Below are 23,506 nucleotides of genomic sequence, written 5' to 3' on the forward strand. Positions count from 1 at the left end.
GGTCTGGCTCAGCTTCAGAGCCCTTGGCAGGTGCTGTGCTTGAGTAGCCCCACCCTGTCCTGCTCAAAGACCAATGCACTGTAGCTTCTGCATGTGGTGCACCAGAAATGTAATGTGTTCTTGGCTCCTCCAGAACAATATTGCCCAGGACATGAGATTCAGGCTCCCTGCAACAGCACTGGCCCACCACAGAGCCCTGGCCAAGCACCACAGCTGTGTGGCTGCTGCACAGGGTGCAGCATCACACCAAGGTGATCAGTTCCTGCTGCAGGTGCACAGGGAAGGAAGCACTGGGGGTACAAGCAGGAGTAGTACCACAGCTACCCAACCCAATTCCCAGTGTAACCCTGGTGCACAGAAGACAGCCACAAACTCAAGAAGTCTACAAAATGGGGGATAAGGAAAACCTATGCAGACCTTCTCTTTCCACCACCAAGTAAGGAAGTCGTCACAATTTTTTCCATGCATGGATTTATTACGAAATCAGAAATTTATGGGCAATCATAACAGTTTCTACAATAATAAGGTTTAATACTTTAAATTACTTAGGAAGATTCCACATACAAGATCCTCGAGTACTTAATTTAGTGTCTATTATTCCTTAAGACAAGGGTTTTTTACACCACACAATAAAAATATGAAAGTGTTTATGTTTTCTCCTATGCTGCAAAGGTACAGCTTCATGTGCTGCAATTTTCATTCTCACAAGAACATGCTATGTGTGCATCAACAGTGTCCTGCATGTCCTCTGACTTCTGGTCAAACTTCGTCTGCTTGTCTGTCAGGCCGGTGGCTGAATCTGATGGGGAGCAAGAAATGAAAATTAAACTATTTACTTCACAAGTAGTTCTGCAGGCTACAGCATTTACCATGCATTAGTTATTAGTTACAACAGGCTTGGCTGTTCCTCACTGATTTACATATTTGTATTTGCCTAAGTCACACAGAGATGTTCCAGGAAACCCACTTCATTAATAAGCCAGTTCTACCTTGAAAGTTATTATTTCCATGCAGAGTTTTATTAATGATACATTTAGGAAAGGGTATTATGATCTTTAAGAAAAAAAAATTGGAAAATAGATACAATTCTATGCTCTATATAATCTATATCTTCTTTATCTAATGACTTATAATATACAATAAATGTATAGAAAATAAATCCTCCTATAATGCTGGACCTGTGTGAAGAATCCTGTCCACACCTGCCCTTCTAGTACCTAAATCAGCTCAGTGAAGTAGGATCACACCAAAAGGCAGCGATAGATAAAAAATGCAAGGCAGGAATCCCTGTTTTGGAGTCCTATATGGCTCAGCCTGCACAGGCTGCTGTACACAGCTTTCCAGCTGAATCAGAATGCTGACTGTGCTGTTGTCCTGCCTTTACCTTACCTAAGCACCATGAAGGAGAATTCAGTTTAGATTTTAAATCCCAGTACAATGAAAAAAAAAAATGTACAGTAGAAAACCACCTCCCTCACTGAAGGAATATGAATATTAATAAACAGGGAAAGGGCTTCATTCAGTAGGGCAATAAGTCTATACCTACCTATTGCAATATTATATTATTCATGTTTTTCGAGTGGAATAACCGAATCAAGTGACAATCTATTTATACTTTTGCTCAGCTCCTCTCCAGTGGGATTTCTGTTGCCTTACCAGCAGGGAGACAGTGGAAGCCCACGGTGACGGGCGCAGTCTTGGTGGGGGAGCAGCCCTTGGTGCAGCGCAGCACGGGCTCCGTGGAGTAGCACCTGGACGCGACGCCGGCCAGCTGGACCGTCCTCTCCAGCTTCACCAAGGAGTGCCGCAGCTTGCACGCTGCAACAGGCACCACAACACCTTCTGACCCTGCACGCTAAAGCTCCACACCTCCCCAGAACGACCCATCTGCCAACTCTGCCAATCTGCAAACAACTTCCCTCTGTGAAAACTGTGTTTTGGCCATAAAAGAAGAAGCTTTACTGATGGATAAATCTTTCAAATCAGCTTGTTAGATATGGAGACCTGGAAAGCTAATTTCAAACGCAACTGCTCTGCTTCTAGATCAGGCTATAGAAACATAGTACTTTCTAATAAACATTTTTCAAGGTAAATTGCCTTACTGAATAGCTGTCAAACCACATTTTAAAATGCTGAATATTCAGCAGTGGAACTAAGGGGGAGATTTCTGACCAAATAAAATTAATCACTAAAAAATTGCATTATTAGCAATGTCATTTAGACATGGAACTGCTCAGAGAGAGAGCAACAGTCATTGCTGCCAACAAGTAATACTGATCCCATTTTGGATTCCCAAGACAAACAGTTACAAGTGAAAAGCTAAACAGACCACAATTTACTCCTAGATATAAATTTTATGTCTTCAAATTTCAGCAGCTTCCACCTTACGTTAAATGGAAACAGAATGTGGTCCCCAGCAGCCACAGGAATATTATTGTGGATGTGCATCTGGACTCCATATCCATCTAAATCAAGTTTGTTTTTCAGAATTTGTGGCAAAAACACTGAAGAATAACAGCTAATGCAGAGCTTGACATGTACAAGCCACCTCCAGGGACTGAGGACATTCTTCCCACAGGGCAAGTCTCTACAGATGCAACGTGCCTGCTCTCATCAAGCCACACCATCACTGTGGTGTGATGTTGCATCATAACCTCAGCTGAGAGCTGCACACCATAAGATCCTAATCTACTGAAAGACTTAAAATGCAGGTTTTTTATTTCAACCATGTAATTAAGTCCCTGGACTGCTCATCTACTTTGTACATACAAAACATGAATGCTTTGTCTGACAGGTTGCACTGGTTGAAAAACCAGGTGGTCAGCCATGATAATAACTACTAATCCCCATCTGATTTTTTGATGGACTAATTACTGAAAATTGATGTCCAGAAAATGCAGCTGTGCTTAAATAAAAGCAGTCTGTATGAATGTTATCCTCTTTCTAATCCTCATCTAAAATACTTCAAAACAGAAACAAAGACTTTGATTCATCTTATTTTTGAACTTCAACTAAATTGTATATTTTGGCTTGTTTAACCTGTGATTCTTTATTTCTTTCTCAACTTGTAAGTAATTTTAAGACCTAATAATGAATCTTCTAATATGCTTTTTATTTCCAAATATATATGGATTTTAAATTTTATGAACAGGTTATATATTTCCTGAACAAGTGCAGTAATATTATATTAAATTTATTAGAGCTTGCATACCTCCTTTACAAGGCCTTTCTTCCAAAATCCAAGAATGCCCAAAGCTCACTGCATCTTTAGCTACATATCCGTTGGGCATCCGATATTCCTGTTTGCATTCTGCATCATATTTTCCACACAGTCCACACATTTTCCCTGCCATCCATAAAGCAACTTGGATCTTGAAGGAAAAAGAAGAAGTAAGTATTTCAAGTAAAAAAAAAATAATAATACCTGTGAAGCACATTTTTGCTATGCAAGTCCCTTCCAGCATAAGGTAATGTACAAACATTTAAAATCTCTTTGATAAGAATTCAAAAGGGTCTGAGAGTCAGCTGCCAAACTCCTGTGGGGCTGCAGAATCTATAGCTGATACAGTCTTTATAACCTACTGTACCTGTCTAGGATGTTAAGTTATTCATGCTTTAGGACTATTAATATGCTGAAGCTTTTTTCTGGTGGTTGTTTTGATAGTACAAGAGACAGACATGAACCCCTTACATTCCAGCTTCATATTAATTTCAGTGCAGACTTTAAACCACTCATTTATCTAAAAAGAATGACTGCATGTTTGCTGTTTTGAAGAATTATACAGCTGTAAGAACAGTGTCAGAAGCTGAAAACTAATTTTTCTTGCAAAGGCACTGCTGACTCAGGGTGTACACTTACAGAACCACTTCCCAACACACATCTGTACTGCAAGAACAGAATACTTTTGTTGATCAAAGATTCTCATTTCTCACACTCAGAAATAATCTCACACAAAGATTCTCATTTCTCACACACAGGACTGTGCAATGTTGTAGCATCATCTTCCCTTTGGAGTTTTTTGTGCCCTGCACACACTTGCCTTTGCCACTGTACACCCTCGCCCTCATACATAGAGATTTAATGGAATTCAATGGAAATTTCTTAACACCCAATCTTATGAAGAAGAAGAATGATACCCTGCATGTGTATCCATCAAAGTACAGTTTATCAATGCCATAGGCTGGGGCGAGAAGTACAAGCCCTTGATTTTCACTGTGGATCCAGAGAGAAGCACCTAGAAGAAAAAAAAAAAAACAAAACCAAACCTAGCTTCTTTAAGAGAGAAAAAAGCAACTGTCATGTTTCTAAAATGTTCTTCAAAATTCCTCAGCTACTCTATTCAAGAAACAAAAATATAGAACAAAGCAATGTAGAAATGGGCATACATAGAAAATGGGTGTTTGTAAAAGTTTGGAAGAGAATGTTAATGATCACAGACTTATTAATTTTTGGGAGTTTATTAACATTTATGTCTATAAATCATTACTGAGCTGTCTCTAGTATCTCTGTAGTCATGCAGATCATGGAAATATGAGGAACACCATGACTGTCACTGGAGCCATTTCTAGCACAATTATCACTTCCCAAGTACATAACAAATAGGACAGAGCTCAGCACTGGTACATGCTAACCCAATTTCAGCAATATTTAGCCAATCCATATATTGCATCTCTACAGTCAGAATACCCACACTGTATATAGCCCCTGACTACACAGTACAGGATGAAATAAGGTCCTCTTGTACTTTTCATAGAAAAGAACTATTCCTGCTTTGGGAGAATCAAGCAGGTTGTTTCACCAGCTCTCCATACCTATCCCTGGCAGAATGCAAGCCAAATTTATACCTACAAATCAAATCAGGAAAAACATCAATATAAAAGTCATGTGAAGTGGATTTTAGAAAAGCCCTACTTCAAAAAGTTTTCATCAAGCAAAATTTGATGGCACAGCCAAAACCCATCTGAAATTTAGAACTACAACAGAACCTGCCATGATGTACAAAAAGGTGGGATCTTCATGTTAATTACATCTTGCTTATTTAGGCTTCACACTAATCAATCTTTATAAGTGTCCCTCTGCAAGTGAGTTAAGTACTTATTCTTAAATATTGCCTTAAAACCAAAGAAACAGTGATTGAATACAAACTGATCAAATCTCCTTCACAGATTCCTTCTCTCTCCTCGAACATCAGTGAAAATGGAACAGCATATGCTGCATCACTCACCAGCAGATGTCAATGACACGTTTGTTGGGCTCTCAGCCCCATCCACCAGCAGCTTCACCCGTCCGTTGGCAGGGCGCATATCGACCTCACTGCAAGGACAAGAGTGCTCACAGCCTGGCTGGGCCACCTCCACACACCCACAGTGACAGAGACATTTCCTGCTCACTAAATGCCACTGGTCAGAGCACAAGCTCATTTCAAATGCTTAAATTACATCAGGGGTACTCTTGTCTCCTAAGATGCAGGATAAGAGCATCACATTCAATATGCATGGAAAATAAATAAGGGGAGTGCTGAAACATCATGGGCTGCTAATCATTGCAGGAAAGCTCAGACTGGAGCTGCTCTCATGCTAAATGTGGACATTGAGGTCCCTCATGCTCCCATCATCTGGCAGAAGTTACTTACTGATTGCCAAGCTTGATGTTGATTGCTTTCAGGTTCACAGCTTCTTCTGCATTCTTCATCATCACCAGGAACTTAAGGTCAGAGCTGCAATCCTGAGCCAAGATGTGGTAGCAGTTTTCTGGCATTGTGTAGTTAAACTGAACTTCATTAAAGGTTGTGACTTTGTTGTAGGAAACTGAGCATTGAGCTGGTTAAAAAAAAAAAAAATGCCAGTGAGCTTTTTCTTTTCCATGAGAGAAAGCCATTAAAAGGTGTGCTTTATTTTTAGTGCCATATTATTTTAGTTTGTATTTTTTTCACTGTGTGATATTTTCATATGGTTTACAGGGACTTTTGGCTACTAAGCACCTATAAATTCTTCAAAATTTCTTCTAACGAAAAAAAAAATGCCAGAAATCTAAAATTTTATCAATTCAGATAATTGGTAACTAGATCTCTGAAATGCTGGTGATTTCTGTACTACATGCACAATATGTTCTCTGAGTTGAACCATCCTCACATTATTACAGAACATTTCCTAATTAATGGGAGATAAACAATGCCAGCAAAATTTAGAAGTTGTGTCCAAATAAATTGTGAGACTGAAGTTGTCATGCTTCTGAACCCAGTTAGACTCTGACCTTTCAAATTCTCAAGCACTGCTGAAGGGGCTTTAGCAAAGACATTCCAGATGGGAGGCTGCAGCTCTGAAGCTGGTATCCTTGGACCTACAGGAAGTGACAGGGGAAGCCTCATGGCTTTTTCATAGAGGGTAACCTGAAAAGGAATTCAAAAGCACATTCAAAATGCACTTGTGCCAGCAAACAGCTAGAATTTCTTTTCCTACTTCTTCTACTTTCATTGCAAAGACTTTACATGAACATAACTCATCTGATTCATTGTCCATGAGGCTTTTGCTTTTGCTCAGTTTTCTCTGATGGTATGAGAGTAGTCATTCAGGTATTATTTGGGAGAGAATTAATTACTCCCTTTCAAAGGTGATGAGGTGAATGCTTATGGAGATACTACGGATGGAAACTCATGTCATGAATACCCATGTCTCTCTCCATGAAAAGAATCATTATATAGACATCCTTCTATGAAATACTACAATGATGGAAACATATAAAAGTAATTTTCATCATTTGCACTCAAACTGATGCTAACTTAATTTTTCCTTCTCAGAATTGACCCAATGTAATTAAACAGTTACACTTTTCTATTAGGAATAAAATAGAAGAGTGATAAAAACATTTCATAATTACATCAGGAAGCTTGATAACAACATCACATGTCCTTGGAGAAGTTAGAGCCACGATCACCCTGGCTTGTCGAGAAGGATTCTTGTCTGTTTTTTCAGAAAATCCCAGCATAAATGCAGCCCCAGGGACAAACTTGTAAAACCTTCAAAAGTTAAATCAGAAAGATTTACTGAGATGGATGAAAAAAAGGCTGCACACATCCCAGCTAGATTATCTCACACCTGTGTGTAAGTAGCATAATAGTCTTCAGGATCCCTGGTTTTGTCCTCACACTCACTCTCTGCTCTACTCTTTGTTCAAGTGCTCAGTGAAAGAAAAGATCTGTTCCTCAGAGGATAAAGTATCAGCCAGTACTTAAGCCACTAGAACCTCGTGTGCAGATGCTGATTTTTCCCAGTTGACCAGTATTGTTGACAAGTGTCACTGAAGACTCAATTCTCACCATTCTGCTATGGATCTGACACTGGAAGGAACTTTAGGCCACTCCAGTTTCACTTGTACAGCAGGGTGGTCAGCAAACTGCCCAGTTACCAGCTCAGATGAAACCTTGTAGTCCTGACAATTCCGTCCCCATTTCAGGTAAGCCTGTGATGGAGGGACAATGGTGCATTTTTTAATGCCTGGAGCATTCCTGTGATGCATACAGAGCTGTACAAGCCAGTTTTGAGCCTTACCGTTGCCTTGTGATCATTGTGGACTGAAGCATCAGCACAGAGCTTCCACTTGCTTGAATCTGTGAGGTTTGACACAAATACCTGCATCCGGGGCCTGATGGAGTCAGTATCAGCATACACCACGAGCTGGAGGCCTCCTATCTTCTTATCATCACGGATGCCATGCAGAAAAGCTGCTAATACTGGTGTTTTAACATCTCCCAAAAACTTTGGCTAAGAAGAAGGGGGAGAAGGCATGCAAAACATATAATTATAGAAGAGTTACCATGGAATATTTTAGATGCGAGATCTAGATGTATAAATGAAAAAATAAACAACTGAACCACAAATATATACCAGCATATGTATCACACATATATACATGCCTATAAAACCTCATGCATATGTCTTTAATGTGCACGTGCCTCTGCATGCCAGATGGCTTTTATCACTGTGTTTTTATGAGCCAAAATTTGTGCCAGTTCCTGAGCTACAGCTGATACCATGGAAATAGTCATATAATTAAAATACAGTAATGACTATATGATTTGGGCTTTATTGTTAGTATCCAGCCTGTGAATAAAAGAAAGTAGTTCAGCTTGAACATCAGCTGTCAGTTGTATGCATCACTCATTCCCACAGCAGAAACATCCCCCAGCTCATCTCCTCTTGTTTATCTGTCTGTGTTTTGTGCTGGCTTTCTTCTCACACTTGGGCTGTGAGTTCTGTGGGCCAGTCAGGTTTTGTGTTTGCACAGCAACTCAGGACATTTTCCATAATCCTGGACATTTTCTTCAATTTCAGAAACCCCTTCCCTTGGAGAACAGCCTTAAGTGCACCATGACCTTCAATATCTTCACTCCATCATTCTCAAGCCTGCACCCATCTGCCTGGTGGTGAGGGGCCCAGGTGCTCCATGGCCCCTCTGGAACATGCCTTTTGCTAAGGCTGCTCTGAGCCTCAGCTGCTACCAACAATGTCCTCACACTGGCATTGCAGCACCTCAATCTCCCTTCAGGTTGCAGAGGTCACAAAATGAGTCTCTGCAGGCATATGTTGGGTGGGATTTCCATGAGGGAAGGGTTGAGATGCAAGTAGAAAATGCATGTGGGAACTATGGTGCACATCTTGACTGATACCTGAGACTCAAGAGGTTGGCATTTCTCCCTTCCCATTATTATTATAACTATTATTATATACAATTACTGTCAGTGCACAACCACTCTGACATTATTCCAAGCTGTCAAAGCCCCCTAAAAATGATAGAAAACTAACCCATGAAGCTCGAGATGAGGCATGACTGGATCTGACAGTGGATTGTGAGCTGCTAATTTGGTCATCTGGAAGTTTTCTTTTTGGGAACTGCAAAAGAAAAAAAAAAAATCAAACAACAAAAGGCTAAAGAGGGTAACTTTAAAGCATGCTTGAAGAAATTTTATGAGGCAGTACTGAACAATACTCTCTCTCATGTCACTTAGTATGTTCCAACCCTGAGCAGCTTAATGACTTGCATTAGGCTTTGTTCTGCTTATTACATAGGATCTGACTCTGAAAAGTCTTGTTCCCCAAACAAATCTAACTCTTCACAGTCCATAAGGACAAAAGCTAGATGAGAATTCACTGTGGACCAGTATCAATGGACCAAAGCAAGTCAAATTTAATCAGCTTCTCACTTCAACATGAAAGAACAGAAATTGTGCACAGGGCTGATGAACTGGAAGCTAAACTGAATGGACCAACTGAATTTTGAGGAACACTAGTACAAAGTACACTGCTCTGGCTGGCTCATGCCCTAGTAAGAATCTCCTCAACCAAAATACTATAAAATAAGGTAACCTCCTACATTTGTCCACATCACTGTCCTCACTGTGTACCTGCAGTGATTCCAACCCAAGAAACCAGGTGATCAAAACCAATCAAATGAGCCAAGCTTCTGATGGTTCCTCCAAAGTGTGCAGCTCCAGTCTGTTTTACTGCTTTGGAAGAGGCTTTGCATCTCCTCTGCAGAATCACAGGTGGCTTCATGTGCACACACAAAAGGGAGCACGGATCTCTGTCTTTACCCATCTCAGAAGGACCACCACAGTTCTAATGTTATCAGTACTGCAATTTTCCTCAACAAAGATAACAAGTTGCCATTAAAGTCTCCATTTGACTCTTGAGAGATTCAATACTTCTTTTAGAGAGGAAAGAAAAACTCACCTCTTGTCTGTGTGCTGATTTAAAGCGATACTGATAAATCTCACGCGCTTCCTTTGAAAATGACAAAACCAAGAAGATTAGAAGTCTCATAGGCAAAGAAATGCTGCAATTATATGAAAATCTAAGAACTGGAAATTAAATAAGAAATTTACTGATTATCATTCATACATAGTTCTGTATGCTTAGTCACAAGCACATAATGCAAGATGAAGTCATTTATATAGAGCATTAATGTTTCTACCACAAAATTAAGACAGAAATATGCAATGTGTATGGACAGTTAATTGTCAAAAAAAAAAAAAATAAAACCAAAAACATTTCCTGACAGTAACAAAACTTTCAACAAACTTGTGGAACTTTCGAGATGAAGTAGTCATCTGTGCCAACAATTGCAGGTGTGTTTGTAGAATAAATTTTTCAATTTTATGTTGCTAAAATTTACTGGTCAACTCCTAATGTCCTGATTTGTCATGCAAAGCCAGCCACCACCAGGAGCGTGATTCACAAGCATTAGTAGCACCAGTTGATTTACTGATAAAATTACCCATATTTTGGAATATGCACTGCTGCTGCTGTCTTCCAGATGTCCTGAATGATGTTCATGGCTATGGTGGCTCAGTGACTCGCTGCTGCTGCTGCTGCTATTCACATGCCTCGAGTGATGTCCATGGCTATGATGACCTGATGACTTGCTGCTGCTGCTGCTGCTTTTGCTACTGCTGCTGCTGCTTTTGCTGCTGCTGCCACTGCTACTGCTGCTCCTACTGCTGCTGCTACTGCTGCTGCTACTGCTGCTCTTGCTACTTCTGCCACTGCTGCTGCTGCTACTTCTGTCACTGCTGCTGCTGCTGCTGCTGCTTTTGCTACTTCTGCCACTGCTGCTGCTGCTCTTGCTACTTCTATCACTGCTGCTACTGCTGCTGCTACTGCTCTTGCTACTTCTGCTGCTACTGCTACTACTCTTGCTACTTCTGTCACTACTGCTGCTACTCTTGCTACTTCTGCCACTGCTGCTGCTGCTCTTGCTACTTCTGCTGCTGCTGCTCTTGCTACTTCTGCTGCTGCTGCTACTCTTGCTGCTTTTGTTACTTCTGCCACTACTGCTGCTGCTCTTGCTGCTTGCATCTTTGTTTCTCACTTGCTCCTCTTGATTATTCTCATCTTCATCACCAGCCTCTTTACGACGAGGAGAAACAGCAGATGATGAGGAAGAGGAGACAGCTGAGGAGGCAGAAGATGAGCTGGAGGGATGTTTTTTATCAGGGTCTGCCCCAAGCTCTGTAAGCACAGTGTTTTCTTTCTTTGAAGGTTGCTTCTTCTGGTGTCGTGTTTTATTTGCAATCTGCAAACAAAGTCCAAGAGATGCATAAGAGAAAATACATTTGGTCCTATTTTTACAAAGTAAAACTTCTGTGAGTGTCAGACAAAGCTGGTGTGTCACACCAGCTTTTCAAGGAAAAACCCCCTCCCTGCCTCACTCACTGTAGAAGCTGCAGAATTCCCTCAGATCCACTCTGTCCAGCTGAATTCCAGCCCAGCCCACCTTGCTGGATGCACTCCATAGGAGCAATACCTTAGCATGGGGCACTGGCATCCTTTCTTTTCCATGCCAGCAAACTGTACTTCTAATTCTTTCCCACATTTAGGGGAAAATGTTCCCCACAGCCATACTCAAAGTCACTTGCCTTGAACACATTTTCAATGCCTAGAATCTTCTTCAGTTTAGCTTTCATGTCCCCATACAGAGATGATTCACCCTCTTCCTCTGACTCCGTGTTTACTTCATTAATTATTTTGGAAGCTGCTCTGGATCCTGCCTGAATCTCCAGCTGGATTTTGTCAAAATCAGCATCTGTTTCAACTACACACCAATTGCACGCATTAGAAAGTTATACCGCTTCAAATAGCACTGACTAGCCTAAGATGCTCAGTATTTTACCTGGGATCAAGACTATTTTAGCTTCATGTTCTCCAATTAATCTGTGCAAATAGGTATTTTTCAGGAAACTGGCATCTCGTGACCTTCTGGAAAAGCAGAGCTGACAGCCAAGGTGCTGCAGCTTGATGCAAATGTCTCGTTTATGAGTTTTTCTTCCCACGACGTGGCGAAGATCCTCTTGAGAGCTATAGGCACGTTTCCTTGACGTGCTGTCAGCTTCCTGCTGCATTAGAGATGGGGATGTGAATACCACTGGGAGTGTGTCATAGGCAAGAGTAAAACTACAGACATCCATTACAGAGAGGGTAAATATTACTATATAAGCAAAAAAAAAAAAAAAAATAGGTCACCTTTGTGAAATCTTCACTGGAAGCTCTGTCTGAAGGTTTGAAAGGTTCTTCGACAATATTTGATGAAGCATCTCCTGGGAGAATTGCAGTTCTCTTTTCAACACCTAGCTCTCCTACATTTCTTGATACAGCAAAAGCTTTATGTCTGTTGAGATATGTGCAAAAAATGGTGAATTATTCCAACCCCTGGTCTTTGAATTAAATACATCCTTGTCAGTATCATGTGACAGCGCTGAGGTAAGATATTTGAACACAGGGATTATATATGAATGTAGAAAGATAAATATTGGAAACAAAATATTATATTATTGGAAACAAAAAAGAGTTCATGACAAATATAATTTTCTTATCTTGCAGGAAGTTTTCAAAGTCTGGATAAATTTCAACAAAATTTCCAAAACATTAAAAATATTCTTTCAAACATATAAATCTAAATCCTTAAAAGACAATGAAATAATAAAAAAATAATAAGAACATAAAATAATAAATAATTTAATATAAAAATTACACTGCTAAATAATTCAGGTATCTTCTGTTTTTTAGCTACTCTATTTATCTTCATTTTGCTTTATCCCAAAGGTTCTGCTACACACTGAAGAGTCACTCTGCCTATCTAGAGATCTCTGTGGGAGGTCAGTAATAGTGAACTTTGCCAAGCTTCAGCAACACAAAATATTCTGAAGTAATGCTACTGTACCTTCCAACCACTATCTCAGTTTCCTCATGGCATGGATCTGTTTCAATCTTAATATTTTTCAGCTTCATGTCTATCTTGGCATCAAACTTCATTGGAAGTCTTGCGAGGACCTTGCCTTGAATTTCCACAGCTTGCTGGAAGTATTCTGTGTTGATACCCATTGTTGCAAATTTCTGTATGTATAAGCTGAAACAGAGTGCAGCAGTCAGGTGTAAGAAGTCAGGTGTAATTTTCACCCATGTGGTTCTGCCTTCCCTTAAAAACCTCCTTCACATGGAAAGCCTTAGAAACCTGCCTTACCTGGGGTTTATGTCAGAACGAATCTGCAAAGTGGATTCAAGCAACTGTGAAGGTCTAAAATCTCCAGTTAAAGGGGGATTTATCTTTCCATCAACTGCAAATGCAAGAACAATATTTAAACATTATAAAAATGAAAGAAAGGAGTTGAACATAAGCAGTTTTCAGTAGGAAGTAGTATTTTTGTTAGTACAGCAAATACGGCTGGAAAACAGGACAGACTTTGGGGTACATGAGAACTCTCATGATTCTGAAGAATACTGAAAACACAGAGGAAGCCTGTTATGTTCTGATGCAACATATTGAAAATGGAAATAAAAATATACTGAGAAAATGAAGAGCAGACCCACATTGAAAGTTTGATAATTCATGTAACATTAAAATCTCAGAAACACGGGGAGTCAGAGGACAGTGAATGCAGAGAACAAGGCTAAACAGCCTCTGCTCTCCAATCTTTCCTCACATCAAGTGTGAACATCTTGTACTGTGGACTGGACATTCTACTCCAGATACATCTGCAAATGTGCTACATAGAGGAGGAAATTGTCACACTGGCTCTGCTCTTGCTTCTGCACCCCATGACATAGTTGGCCTTCATCACCACATGGGCACATTTGCAGGTTTATCATACCAAGTGGTCCTGCCCTTCCTGTATAATTGCTCTCTATCTGGGTGATGCCCAGCCTACACACTTGCCTGTCAGTGGCAGCCTGACCCCCCAGTGCAGTAACTGCTCCCACCAACTCAGTGTTAATATTGATACAGAAATCCTGAGGGTGCCTTCTTTTACAAAGTTCAAATTTTAAAAGAAGACAGTGAACAAGTGTCAATGGCAGAGAAAGGTTTCTCCTAACAAGTCACCAATTCTATTTTCAGCTGTTGGCTACCCTTGGAGAGCAGCAGCCCAGACAACCTTCACTCATTTTGTAGCCCATTCATCCAATCCATACCTCCCCAACTTGGCTACAAGGTTGTTATTAAAACAAAAACAAAACACTAAAGTCCCACAGAAGACACCCAAAAGGGCCAGAGCTGAAAAGATGTTACTAAAGCAAACTAACAAACCAAAACCCAGCAAAGAGTGGGTACATGCACAAACACATGTGCATCGCCCTTCATTCTTTATGTGGTGTCAGCAGATATTAGAGTCATTCTTGCCTAATTTAAGTCTGCTGCGCAACTCACAGTGTGAACATTGAATTAACTTCTTGATGAGGATTAGCACTTGCATATTTATTCTTTTGAAAGAGAACTCCAGTTTCTTTTCACAGGTCCTCTTCTCTTCCTGCCTTCTTAATGTTACTTACAGTGCTCTTTTCATTGTTTTCAATTTTCTTCTCTTTTTGAATCAACATTGAATCCTCCTCAGCTTGTGTGTGCAGCTCTCAGGAACCACACCCTTCTACCCATGTCTGCATCAGCTCCCCAGGCAGCTCTTGCCTTTTTTTGGCCTTGAATGTTGTGGCCCCTCTCTCTCTGGTTTCCCAGGTTCTCATCTCACCTCCTCTGTCCTCAATCCATTCAAAAGCAATGCACAAATCAGTGCATCCAGCTTCTCTTTAAACATCTTCCCTGCCCCACTCTCCAATCCAAAACCTGGTTCTGTTTCTAACCTCCCGGCTCTCCAATTCTTTCTCCAGCCCCCTCAGCCCCTGTCCCGCATCCCCCGGCGCTGCCGGCTCACCGCGGACGGCAGCCCGGGCCAGGGCGGTGCTGTAGGAGCTGTACTCCAGGGGCAGCCCGGTGCAGGTGGGGACGATGTAGCGCAGCTCTCCCAGCCACAGCGGCTGCGTCCACTGCGCCGCGCCGCCGCCGCGCAGCTGCCCCGCCAGCCTCTTCAGCACCGCGCTCCTGTCGGCGGGCTCCAGGACAGCCTGCGGCAAAACAGGCACCGGGAGGTTGGCATGTAACAATGGCCAGGGCTGCGAAGGAAGTAGGGGACCCTGGTACCTTCACAGCCTGTTGTAGGAGTTCCTTATTGATGTTGATGTAGGCCAGCTCTTGGCCAAAGAGTTTAAAGTAGGCTGATATCAAGGGGGTTTCTGTTGGCAGCTCCTTCCATCCCAGCAGCTGGATAACAGATAAAGACACAAGCAAAGTTTCTTAATGGAACACTTCATAAATGATAATTCATCTTAAACCACCCGTAACTAAGCCCATCACTGACCAAGCTGCCCTTCTCCTTGGTAAAATTTCCAGTTGTAAATAGCATGAGTCACACTTTCTTCCACCATTGAGATGCCTGCAAATGTTTGGTGTCCCAATACAATAACATTCACACACAGGGTCTGAACCACTAAACCCAGTTTGAAAGCACTGCAAGGAAAAAAAAATCTTTTCTCTTGAAGACAAAGGTATATTCTTGTAAATTAGATGAGGTAGATGAAGGGAGGGAGAAGGAAGCCTGCCAGGTATGTGACACACTGTGTTGCAATGCCTGCTACTCCTTTCCCTCCTGTGCTCCTCCTGCAGCCATCTCTGAGGCAGGGAGGAGGCAGAGCCAGAGCAAAAACTGGTAGAAGCTATTGCAGCCATGGCAGGTGTCCCCTGCAGTCCCCACTGCACATCTCTCCTTCACAGAAATACTTGAGCTGACTCCTGGGAGAGTAGTCAAACCTCCTGACAGAAGGCTTAGCTAGAGAAGCATCACCAATGCCCCTTCACATAACCCACACATTGTATTACTGAAAATACCTACAGCTTTTCCAATCTCCTTTATCTTTTTGTATGTGGAATATTCAGCAAATGGGATATTTTGTTTCATGATGACATCTGTGAGGCCTTCCACACGGACACCAGCCTACCAAAACAGCATAAGAAGGAGCAGTTGAAACATGCTTACAGAGAGGAAACTTTGTGAGCAGTTTCAATTTTAATTAGACTTATTATTGACTTAGGTAAATATTTACCTCCACCAAATCAGCCACTGACCCTGCAGAATATGCCATCAGCTTGGAAATTATTGCTGATGGGAACATTGTTCCTGGGCTGTTCATAACAAGGATATCTCCAGCAGCACCAACTTTATAGTTATCTATGGCAGGAGAAAACAAGAGACATATCTTTTCTAACCATTCTGTTTGTCATTCAAGATCATATTTCTCCAGCTTTTACCACTGTCAACTTTAAGATATATCATTACATGAACTCTGTTTAGGCAGAAATTATCAAATGGCTACTCTAAAAATATGAGTCTCACATTTAATTTAATTTTTCACTGAAACAAAGATGCCATATTTCTCCAAAGTACTTAATATTTTAAGAATTGATTTCTGAAGTGAAAGTTTTCTGATCGCTGAATCACTTACCAAAGTAACCACCAATACGTATGACCTTGCTGTAGCGATAGCTCAGCCTGTCCAGCTTGGGGGCCAGCAGCTTAAGGGCAATATTGCAAGCTGAAGATCTAAACAAAATGAGAAAAGTAATAGTATCCAGAAACAAGCTGCATCCTGTCAGTAAATAAACTGACTACACGTGTCAACACTTGCAGATCATCATTTGCTGAAGAGCACCTGCTTTGTTCCTGTCTCTACTCACATGTTGTATGCATATGGCAACCTGCTCTTGGACAAAGCCTTCATGTGGGAATACACAAAACTGGCCACTTGCAAATTGCTCTCCTTCATGGCCACGTTGGCAATGGTTGTTATTAAGGGAAGGGCAGGCCTGGTCTCAAAGAGAACAGCACAAGCCATCATCCGCACTTCAGGCGAAAGCGACTCGTCGGCGAGGATCTGGATGAGATATCCCTGCACCTGCAGAGGCAAAACAGGGGCTGGAATTACCAATAACTGAAACCATTTTGCAAACTGGATCCACACCTAACGCACAGAAAATATGGGAGAGGGGATCATTATCCCTGCAGAAAGGTTTCCTGATCTCTTTTACTGTGGGGTTCCACATAATTTTTCTAATATAACTGAAGGGACCATGGTGGAACAGCCCCATGAAAACACTCAACCTGAAATAAATGTCCATCTATCAATGTATTGAGTCAACCCATGACAATCCAAAAGGCATCAGCATTGCTTTGTGCATTACTGACATTCAAATATCAGTGAACATCAAGAAAAAAATGTAGATAATAAGGTTCATTGTCTGAAGTAACTCCACTGACTCGGTGAGCATGCTTCACTATTTTAGACCAGTTTTAAAAGGGTTCAGGAGTTCACCAAAGACAGTCTCAGTGAATGGTTTCTCATATAGGTCCTATACCTAAACCATCTGAAAGTCTTGCCTATACTTTCTGTGACAGCAACCTCAGTGTGGGGTCAATGGTGACTTATCCAGCCTCGAGGGAAGGGTCTAAAAGAGGCAGAGCAATGCTGACATTTGGCCTAGGAGTTTAACAGCAAGTGTCTCTCCTCCTGATTACAGAGGCAATTTAAATTACATGTCTGACTTTTAGGTGGCTAAGTATCCAGTATCTATAACTAGCACAGGACTTGGTTACCACAGATGTTAAAAGCAACAGTACTGGATATCCTTCTGGAAGATTCCTACTGACTAATTATCATTACAGCTTAGCAGAAAACATCAGCTGTATGTAAAACTGTAGAGTATTGTTCTTAAAAATAATCTTTTTTTGAAAAAAACATGCTGAATCCACACATAATACCATTAGAATCAATATGCTTATGGTATATATTCTAATTCACTAAGTAAAGAAAATCTACCAGATCCTACATACTGTTTTGCAGTCCTTCCAAGCAATTTTTCTCAAGGCCATTATGGCATCAATCTGAATGTGGATGGGGATATCAGAAGCACTGGATGAAAATATGGGAAGGAACTTCAGGATGCGCTTGATGCTGGCTGGTTCTCCCATGTTGCCAATGCACTTCAGAGCTAATTTCATTTTGTCCTCGCGGCCCCTGCTGATTGCTTCATCTGCCAGGTCATGGATGGGCTGTAAACAAAGCACAGTTCAATCTTCTTACTGTAATGTCCACAGTGTCCCCCCTGCCCACTGAAAAGCCTACCACAATAAAGCACCTGGCTTTGATAAAATCAGTGTGGTTTCTCTCAGGATTTTCCCCTGCAATGTGAAAACTGTGTTTCCAATGATGAATCAAATGGCTGCATTGATACAAATATTTGATACCTTTGTTCTGAAAAAACCTTAATGTGTTTTTACATTTCCAGTTACCCTTTTTGTATTGTATCTTAAGAGAATTAATCTAATATAATGAATATTACCAAGCTATTAAAAAGAAACCCAAAAAACTTGGCAAAAAGCTGCCCACCTGCAGAGCTTCTTTAGGACAAACTGAGGTCTGAGAACAGTATCTATTCACAACAGAACTGTATCCCAAGCTAGCAAGCTGTTGAAGCACGGAATTTTTCTGGATTCGAGAACTTGTCACTAAATCCTGTGAAAAAAAAAATTAATTTGTCATTTAATACAGTGCTTCACAAAGCTTTCAGAGCAGGAAAATCACCAGCTCTTATTTGAAGGGATCAGCTTCAGAATGATTATTGTTCTCATCCAAACAAATTAAAGTATGTTTAAAGTAGACATTATATTTTGAAGCTTTACTTATGAGCTTAATTCCCCACTAGTTTATACACATATAAGCTTACAGAGCTACATTTTGATTTTCGTCAACTGAATGCTGAAAACATTAGGATTATGAATAAACATCAATGTATAAATGGAATACCTCTAGAAAAATGTGCAACTCAATTATATTAATGATGCATTTTCAGTCATTTCCCCTTTTCCTGTTTAAGAGTATTGGCTAGAGATGGCAAAAATCCTGTTCAGAATAGACGGTTCATTATTGTGTCAACATATTTGATGTTTGCACTAATACTTTTTCTGCAGCATTTTCCACTTCATGGACTAGTTTGCAATTGAAAGAGATGCTCAAGTGACATAACACCCCAATCATCATTTGTTTCAGAAGTAAGAGATCAAAGGGACAAAGTTTTGTCTGTGGAAGGCATGCTGTGTGATCCCAGCAAACTAAAATGGAATTATTCCCAGAAGCTCTTATAAGAATAGGGCTTTATGTCAATATAGAGAAATGAAGACATAGAACTATCCTCTAATAAACGCTATGCCAAAAGAAATTCACAGGTCAATGTTTCCACAATATTAGTGCACACAAGAGGAGAATCTAGCCTCTAATGTACTTAATCACAGGTTGATTATCATTCCTTTTGCTGTGAGACAGGAAAGATTCACATGGCTTTACTCACTGCTGCTATTGAAACCGTGTGTTCATCAGCTTTTGTTAAATGGAGAGCAAAGGGAACACTCAGAAGAGCCTGCAGGTAGCTCAGGTCGTCACTGCGGATTCTGCTCTTAATGAATTTGAGAGCTTCTGTGGTGCCCGTCGCAGAAACTGCACTCAGCAGCCATCGCCTGCAAATAGATTTTTAAAAACTCTTCATTTTAGCTCCCAGTTGTCACAAAACCAGATTTTCTTACAGGTTGATACCATGAAATACCTGTAGCGGGGTTTATCTGAACACTGTTTCCAGATGGATTCAAGGGTGTCAGCGCTTGCAGCGCGGCAGAGCTGGACGAGCTCCAGGAAACGGTATGGAAGATCATCATGGAAATCCTGTTGGTTGTTCAGGACTATGTGTTGCAGCGTTTCGATTATCTGTTACAAAACACAAGACAGAGGGAATGCATAATTACAGTCTTTGGAATTTATGATGTGGTTTGCTTTTTTTTAATTAGGAAAAGCAATTTGGAAAAAAATACCCGTTGCTCAGGGTTTTTGGTCTTGATGAGCTGCACTGACATCTGTGGCAGTACTGCTGGGAACTGATATCGAAGACCCCCGTAGCTCTGCGTGGAGATGTCTGGGGAGCTCCCCCACTCACTCTTCACCTCCAGCAAAGTGAGTTGCTGTCTGTCAAGAGACAAGAGTCACAGGAGAAAAGCATTATCTCTCTGCACCCATGTGCCTTGTTTGTTTGCTGGTTCAGTGATACTGTGATGGTAACTGTTTTATTCTTTAGAAAGTTTTTCTTATCAAAAGAAAACATTTTGCTAATGAATAAAGCCTTCTATCTAGAACAAAATGGTGTTGGAGTTATCTACAACAAAATTGTTTCTGAGGAGAAGCAAAATTGCTGTCTGCTGAATGAGAGCTACTGACCTGGTTTAATGAATGATCTTATTTCTACATGTACCATCTTCCTCCTGACACTACAAATTAGCCCCTTTTCAGAATAAACAGAGCAGTAAAGTTGTATTCTTATGGTATAAGCAAACAAAACAGCTTGTCTCCTTTTCTTCCATGTAATTGTAATGCCAGTTTTACCAGGGTACAAATAAAAAATGGTTTGCTTTTGAACTTTTTGGACTGTGGAAACTCCAAGTATGATTACACATCTCCATTCAACTGCTGTGGAGCTCAGTTGTCATTTCACTTCAGCTGGGGTGAAGGGGACTGATAGAACCTCTAATTATTCTCATTTTGTGAAGCAAGCCCACATCCCACCTACTTTGCTTCCGTGACAGCGACACCGGTGGGTTCACTGAATGGTGAGATCTGATAGACCTGCTGAGACACCACCTCTGTGATCAGGGTTCCACTGTCCGACTGCTTCAGTTTGTAGGAGAAAGCCGCAGTCCCCTTGATGATCCTTTCTTTCTGCAGGACAACAGGAGACCCAAAGAGTGAATAAATGGGAACACAGTGGCCATGTTTGTAATTAGGAAGATCTTTTCATGCCTCACGTACCATCACATCAGCAGGGCAGGGATAGATGTAAGCCATTCCAAGACTCTTCACCACTTTTTCCTGGCAATTAGTTTGGTCTACAGTTTTGGTAACAGAGACTCGGCTGTTCTTCTTGTCTTCCTGGATGACATACCTTGTATGGCAAACACCTCCAATCCCAGCCTGGCAGATGAATACAGAAAATGAGACTTTCCAATTATATCAGGATTTCACTGTGTGAGAAGTTTTACTTAATGAAGATTCTCAATTAATCTGTTACTATTACATGCAATCATTCCTACTGAACTATATAACAGGTATGTGAGCAATACTCGGTCAGAGGACAGAGTTTAAACTTAAAAAGTAATCAATTAATATCAACAATTAGCAAATAAAATTGATCAAACAGCTGTATTATGAAAGCCATATAACAAATAAATTCATGGATAACAATTATTTTTCTCCAAAGAAATGCATGTTCTAAAAGACTTAAAGACAGATGTCTTAGAAAGAATTCAGCCCAGGCAATTTGTTAAACACACATGGACACATTTACTTCTATATGAATGAAAATCACCTTTTCCTTACTACAAACATATAAAGGTAGATGCAAATAGACAGAAACTCAGAGGAAGACCAGCTAAAGAGAAAAAACACATCCTTTCAGCAAAATAGTTTTAGAATGGAAAGAAACACACCTCTTGCAATTCATACACGTTCTGTGACTTCTTAATGGTTATCTGTATCATGTTCAGTATTCCTTTCACTATGTTAATGCAAGTATCAGGGCAGTTTTCTGGACCATAAATGTTTCCAACTCGTCCACTGCTGTATTCAAACTTGAAGGGCCGGGTAAGGCATGAGGAAACCATCTGGGTGATTTTGGAAGATCGAGTGAATGGGTCTCTGGGCCAGATGCCATTGTATTCCTCAAGTTGTGGGGAGCGGATCTGGGAGGAAATCAAGATACATAGGTGAATAAAACCTCTTTGATACTAAATATGCAAACATATTAAACATACTGGAAGAAATTAATATAACCACTAGCAAGATACTCTTTTCTTCCAAATTTAGGCTTGGAAAATCATACAGCAGTTTATTCTTTTGTCTTGTGCTTATACTATTGTAAAACCAGGGCAAATCCTGTCTGCTCAAAAGTACTATTTTATCTTACAGAAGTAGTTACATAGCAAATAAGGTCTCCCTTTTTGTCAGCCTTAAAATTAACATTCTGCTTTAGATTTAGCTTTTTAAAAGCATATACCATTCTAAATGTAAAAAAAAATTGTGCAGTTTTAGAATGTTTCATTTTAACATATTCCTATACAAGTTTTTTTTTGACTAAACTAATTACTATATTTGCTTCATATTTGTTAGTTATTTAAATCAACTAAAATATTTTAACAATGAACAATATATTTATAAACACTGAGATACAATGTAAATAAGAAACAATTTCAATAGGTTTAGCAAAGTTACTGCCAGCTTAGGCGCCTCAGAGCACAGGCTGGTGCACACCATACAAGAATTTCAGGACAAAGTCTGTAGTGTGAAATGCAATCCCTAGCCCCCAGTTTTGAAAGATTTACAGTTCAATAAAACTGGTGAGAGCTGTCACTGAATTCATTATTCCAAAAAGAACCTCTGATTTGTAACTGAATTAAAGGGGTAAAAGTACATTTCTGAAGTGTATTTACTTTGAATTGAGTCAGGTCCTACCACTGCTGACATCACACTAAACATTATTACATACTCCTTTTTGATGATTTTCAATTTTTAATATTACCTTTATCATGTATCACTTTTTATCTTTAGCTTTTATCACTTTTTAAATCTATTTTTATTGGTTACCTTCATGACAATGATTTTACACACCCAAGTCCTGGCATCCCACTGGAGTTAGAAACGTGTGCTAAGAGTAGAATAAAATCTTAGAGCAGGTTTAAATGTCTTCAGTTAATTTGCCATTTTCTAGCAACCCCCCATCATCTGTGTTTCCAATAGGAAGCCTTGAGGAACAGCTGCCACAAACAATTTCCCCAGCACAGGTAAGTGACTCATCACCTCTGAAACGGCAGCTTGCAGATCATTCTCTGATAGCTACAGTGATAAGCCTCCAGTTGTGTTTCCTGCAGCTTTCCTACACCCCACATCAGCCAGATGCAATTAGAAGTGTGATTTTAGCTCACTGCTGCTCGTTTAGGAGGTGTGGTACCTTGAGGAGGTAGATGTTCTCTGACAGCCCACTGATCTCTAGCTTGCAGCTCAGGCGCACGCCGGCTTTGGCTAAATTCTTCTCTTGAAGCCCATTCAACACCCAGCCTTCATAACTGTACAAGTAGCTCTTTCTGCTACTGAATCCAGGGTCTGTGGGAAATAATAGCCATTTTCACAATACTTCTAAACACGTTCTAATAACAGCAAATTCACTGAAAGCAGGTTATGGAAGGAAATTTACTTACCGATATCAAACTTCTGACTACCTACAAAAAGAGAAGAAATACCAGATAAGTAATGCTCAATCTAGATCCAATTGCTGCCACTGAACTTAAGGAAAATTTGGAAAAGAAAGGTGGAGAAGGGATATGTAACCTTACCTACAAGGGTGAGCACTAGTGCAAGTATGATTCCCCTCATAGTGAAGGTGAATGGGGCTGTGCCAGACATGGTGAGACTTTTATGGAAGAAAGCTCAGGAACACGTGGCTGTGTTCTGCTGAATTCTCAAGTTTTTTATCAGTTTATGTAAACACTTCCTTTTTTGCAATCATACTGTCTCTTCAGATGGAATAATAGAAATCAAGTCA

The 23,506-nt window shown here is 40.5% G+C and overlaps 1 protein-coding gene across 2 annotated transcripts; it reads right to left on the reverse strand.

Moving 5' to 3' along the window:
- Positions 1–510: 510 nt before the first annotated feature.
- LOC110468760 (vitellogenin-2) lies at positions 511–23,417 on the reverse strand. 2 transcript variants are annotated; one of them, XM_077785422.2, is made up of 35 exons: positions 23,298–23,417; positions 23,163–23,183; positions 22,916–23,067; positions 21,399–21,650; positions 20,722–20,883; positions 20,483–20,631; positions 19,734–19,884; positions 19,472–19,629; positions 19,220–19,385; positions 18,262–18,387; positions 17,706–17,924; positions 16,553–16,770; positions 16,321–16,418; positions 15,922–16,046; positions 15,711–15,812; positions 14,963–15,082; positions 14,697–14,886; positions 13,016–13,109; positions 12,716–12,901; positions 12,019–12,163; positions 11,669–11,888; positions 11,415–11,590; positions 10,274–11,071; positions 9,730–9,780; positions 8,803–8,889; positions 7,549–7,761; positions 7,317–7,459; positions 6,878–7,016; positions 6,254–6,389; positions 5,634–5,820; positions 5,226–5,314; positions 4,138–4,235; positions 3,212–3,371; positions 1,657–1,818; positions 511–799 (listed from the first exon to the last, which is right to left on the reverse strand). In XM_077785422.2, the coding sequence occupies exons 1-35, from the start codon at positions 23,365–23,367 to the stop codon at positions 681–683; spliced, it is 5,682 nt and encodes a 1,893-aa protein (XP_077641548.2). In that variant the 5' UTR covers positions 23,368–23,417; the 3' UTR covers positions 511–680. The 2 variants fall into 2 exon arrangements, with proteins under 2 accessions (XP_077641548.2, XP_031361400.3); XM_031505540.3 differs by having other exon boundaries at positions 11,669–11,891; positions 23,298–23,416.
- Between the last annotated feature and the right edge of the window lie 89 nt (positions 23,418–23,506).

Source organism: Lonchura striata, chromosome 8, assembly GCF_050655825.1.
Source record: "Lonchura striata isolate lonStrDom1 chromosome 8, ASM5065582v1, whole genome shotgun sequence".
In the NCBI taxonomy this organism is placed as follows: domain Eukaryota; kingdom Metazoa; phylum Chordata; class Aves; order Passeriformes; family Estrildidae; genus Lonchura; species Lonchura striata.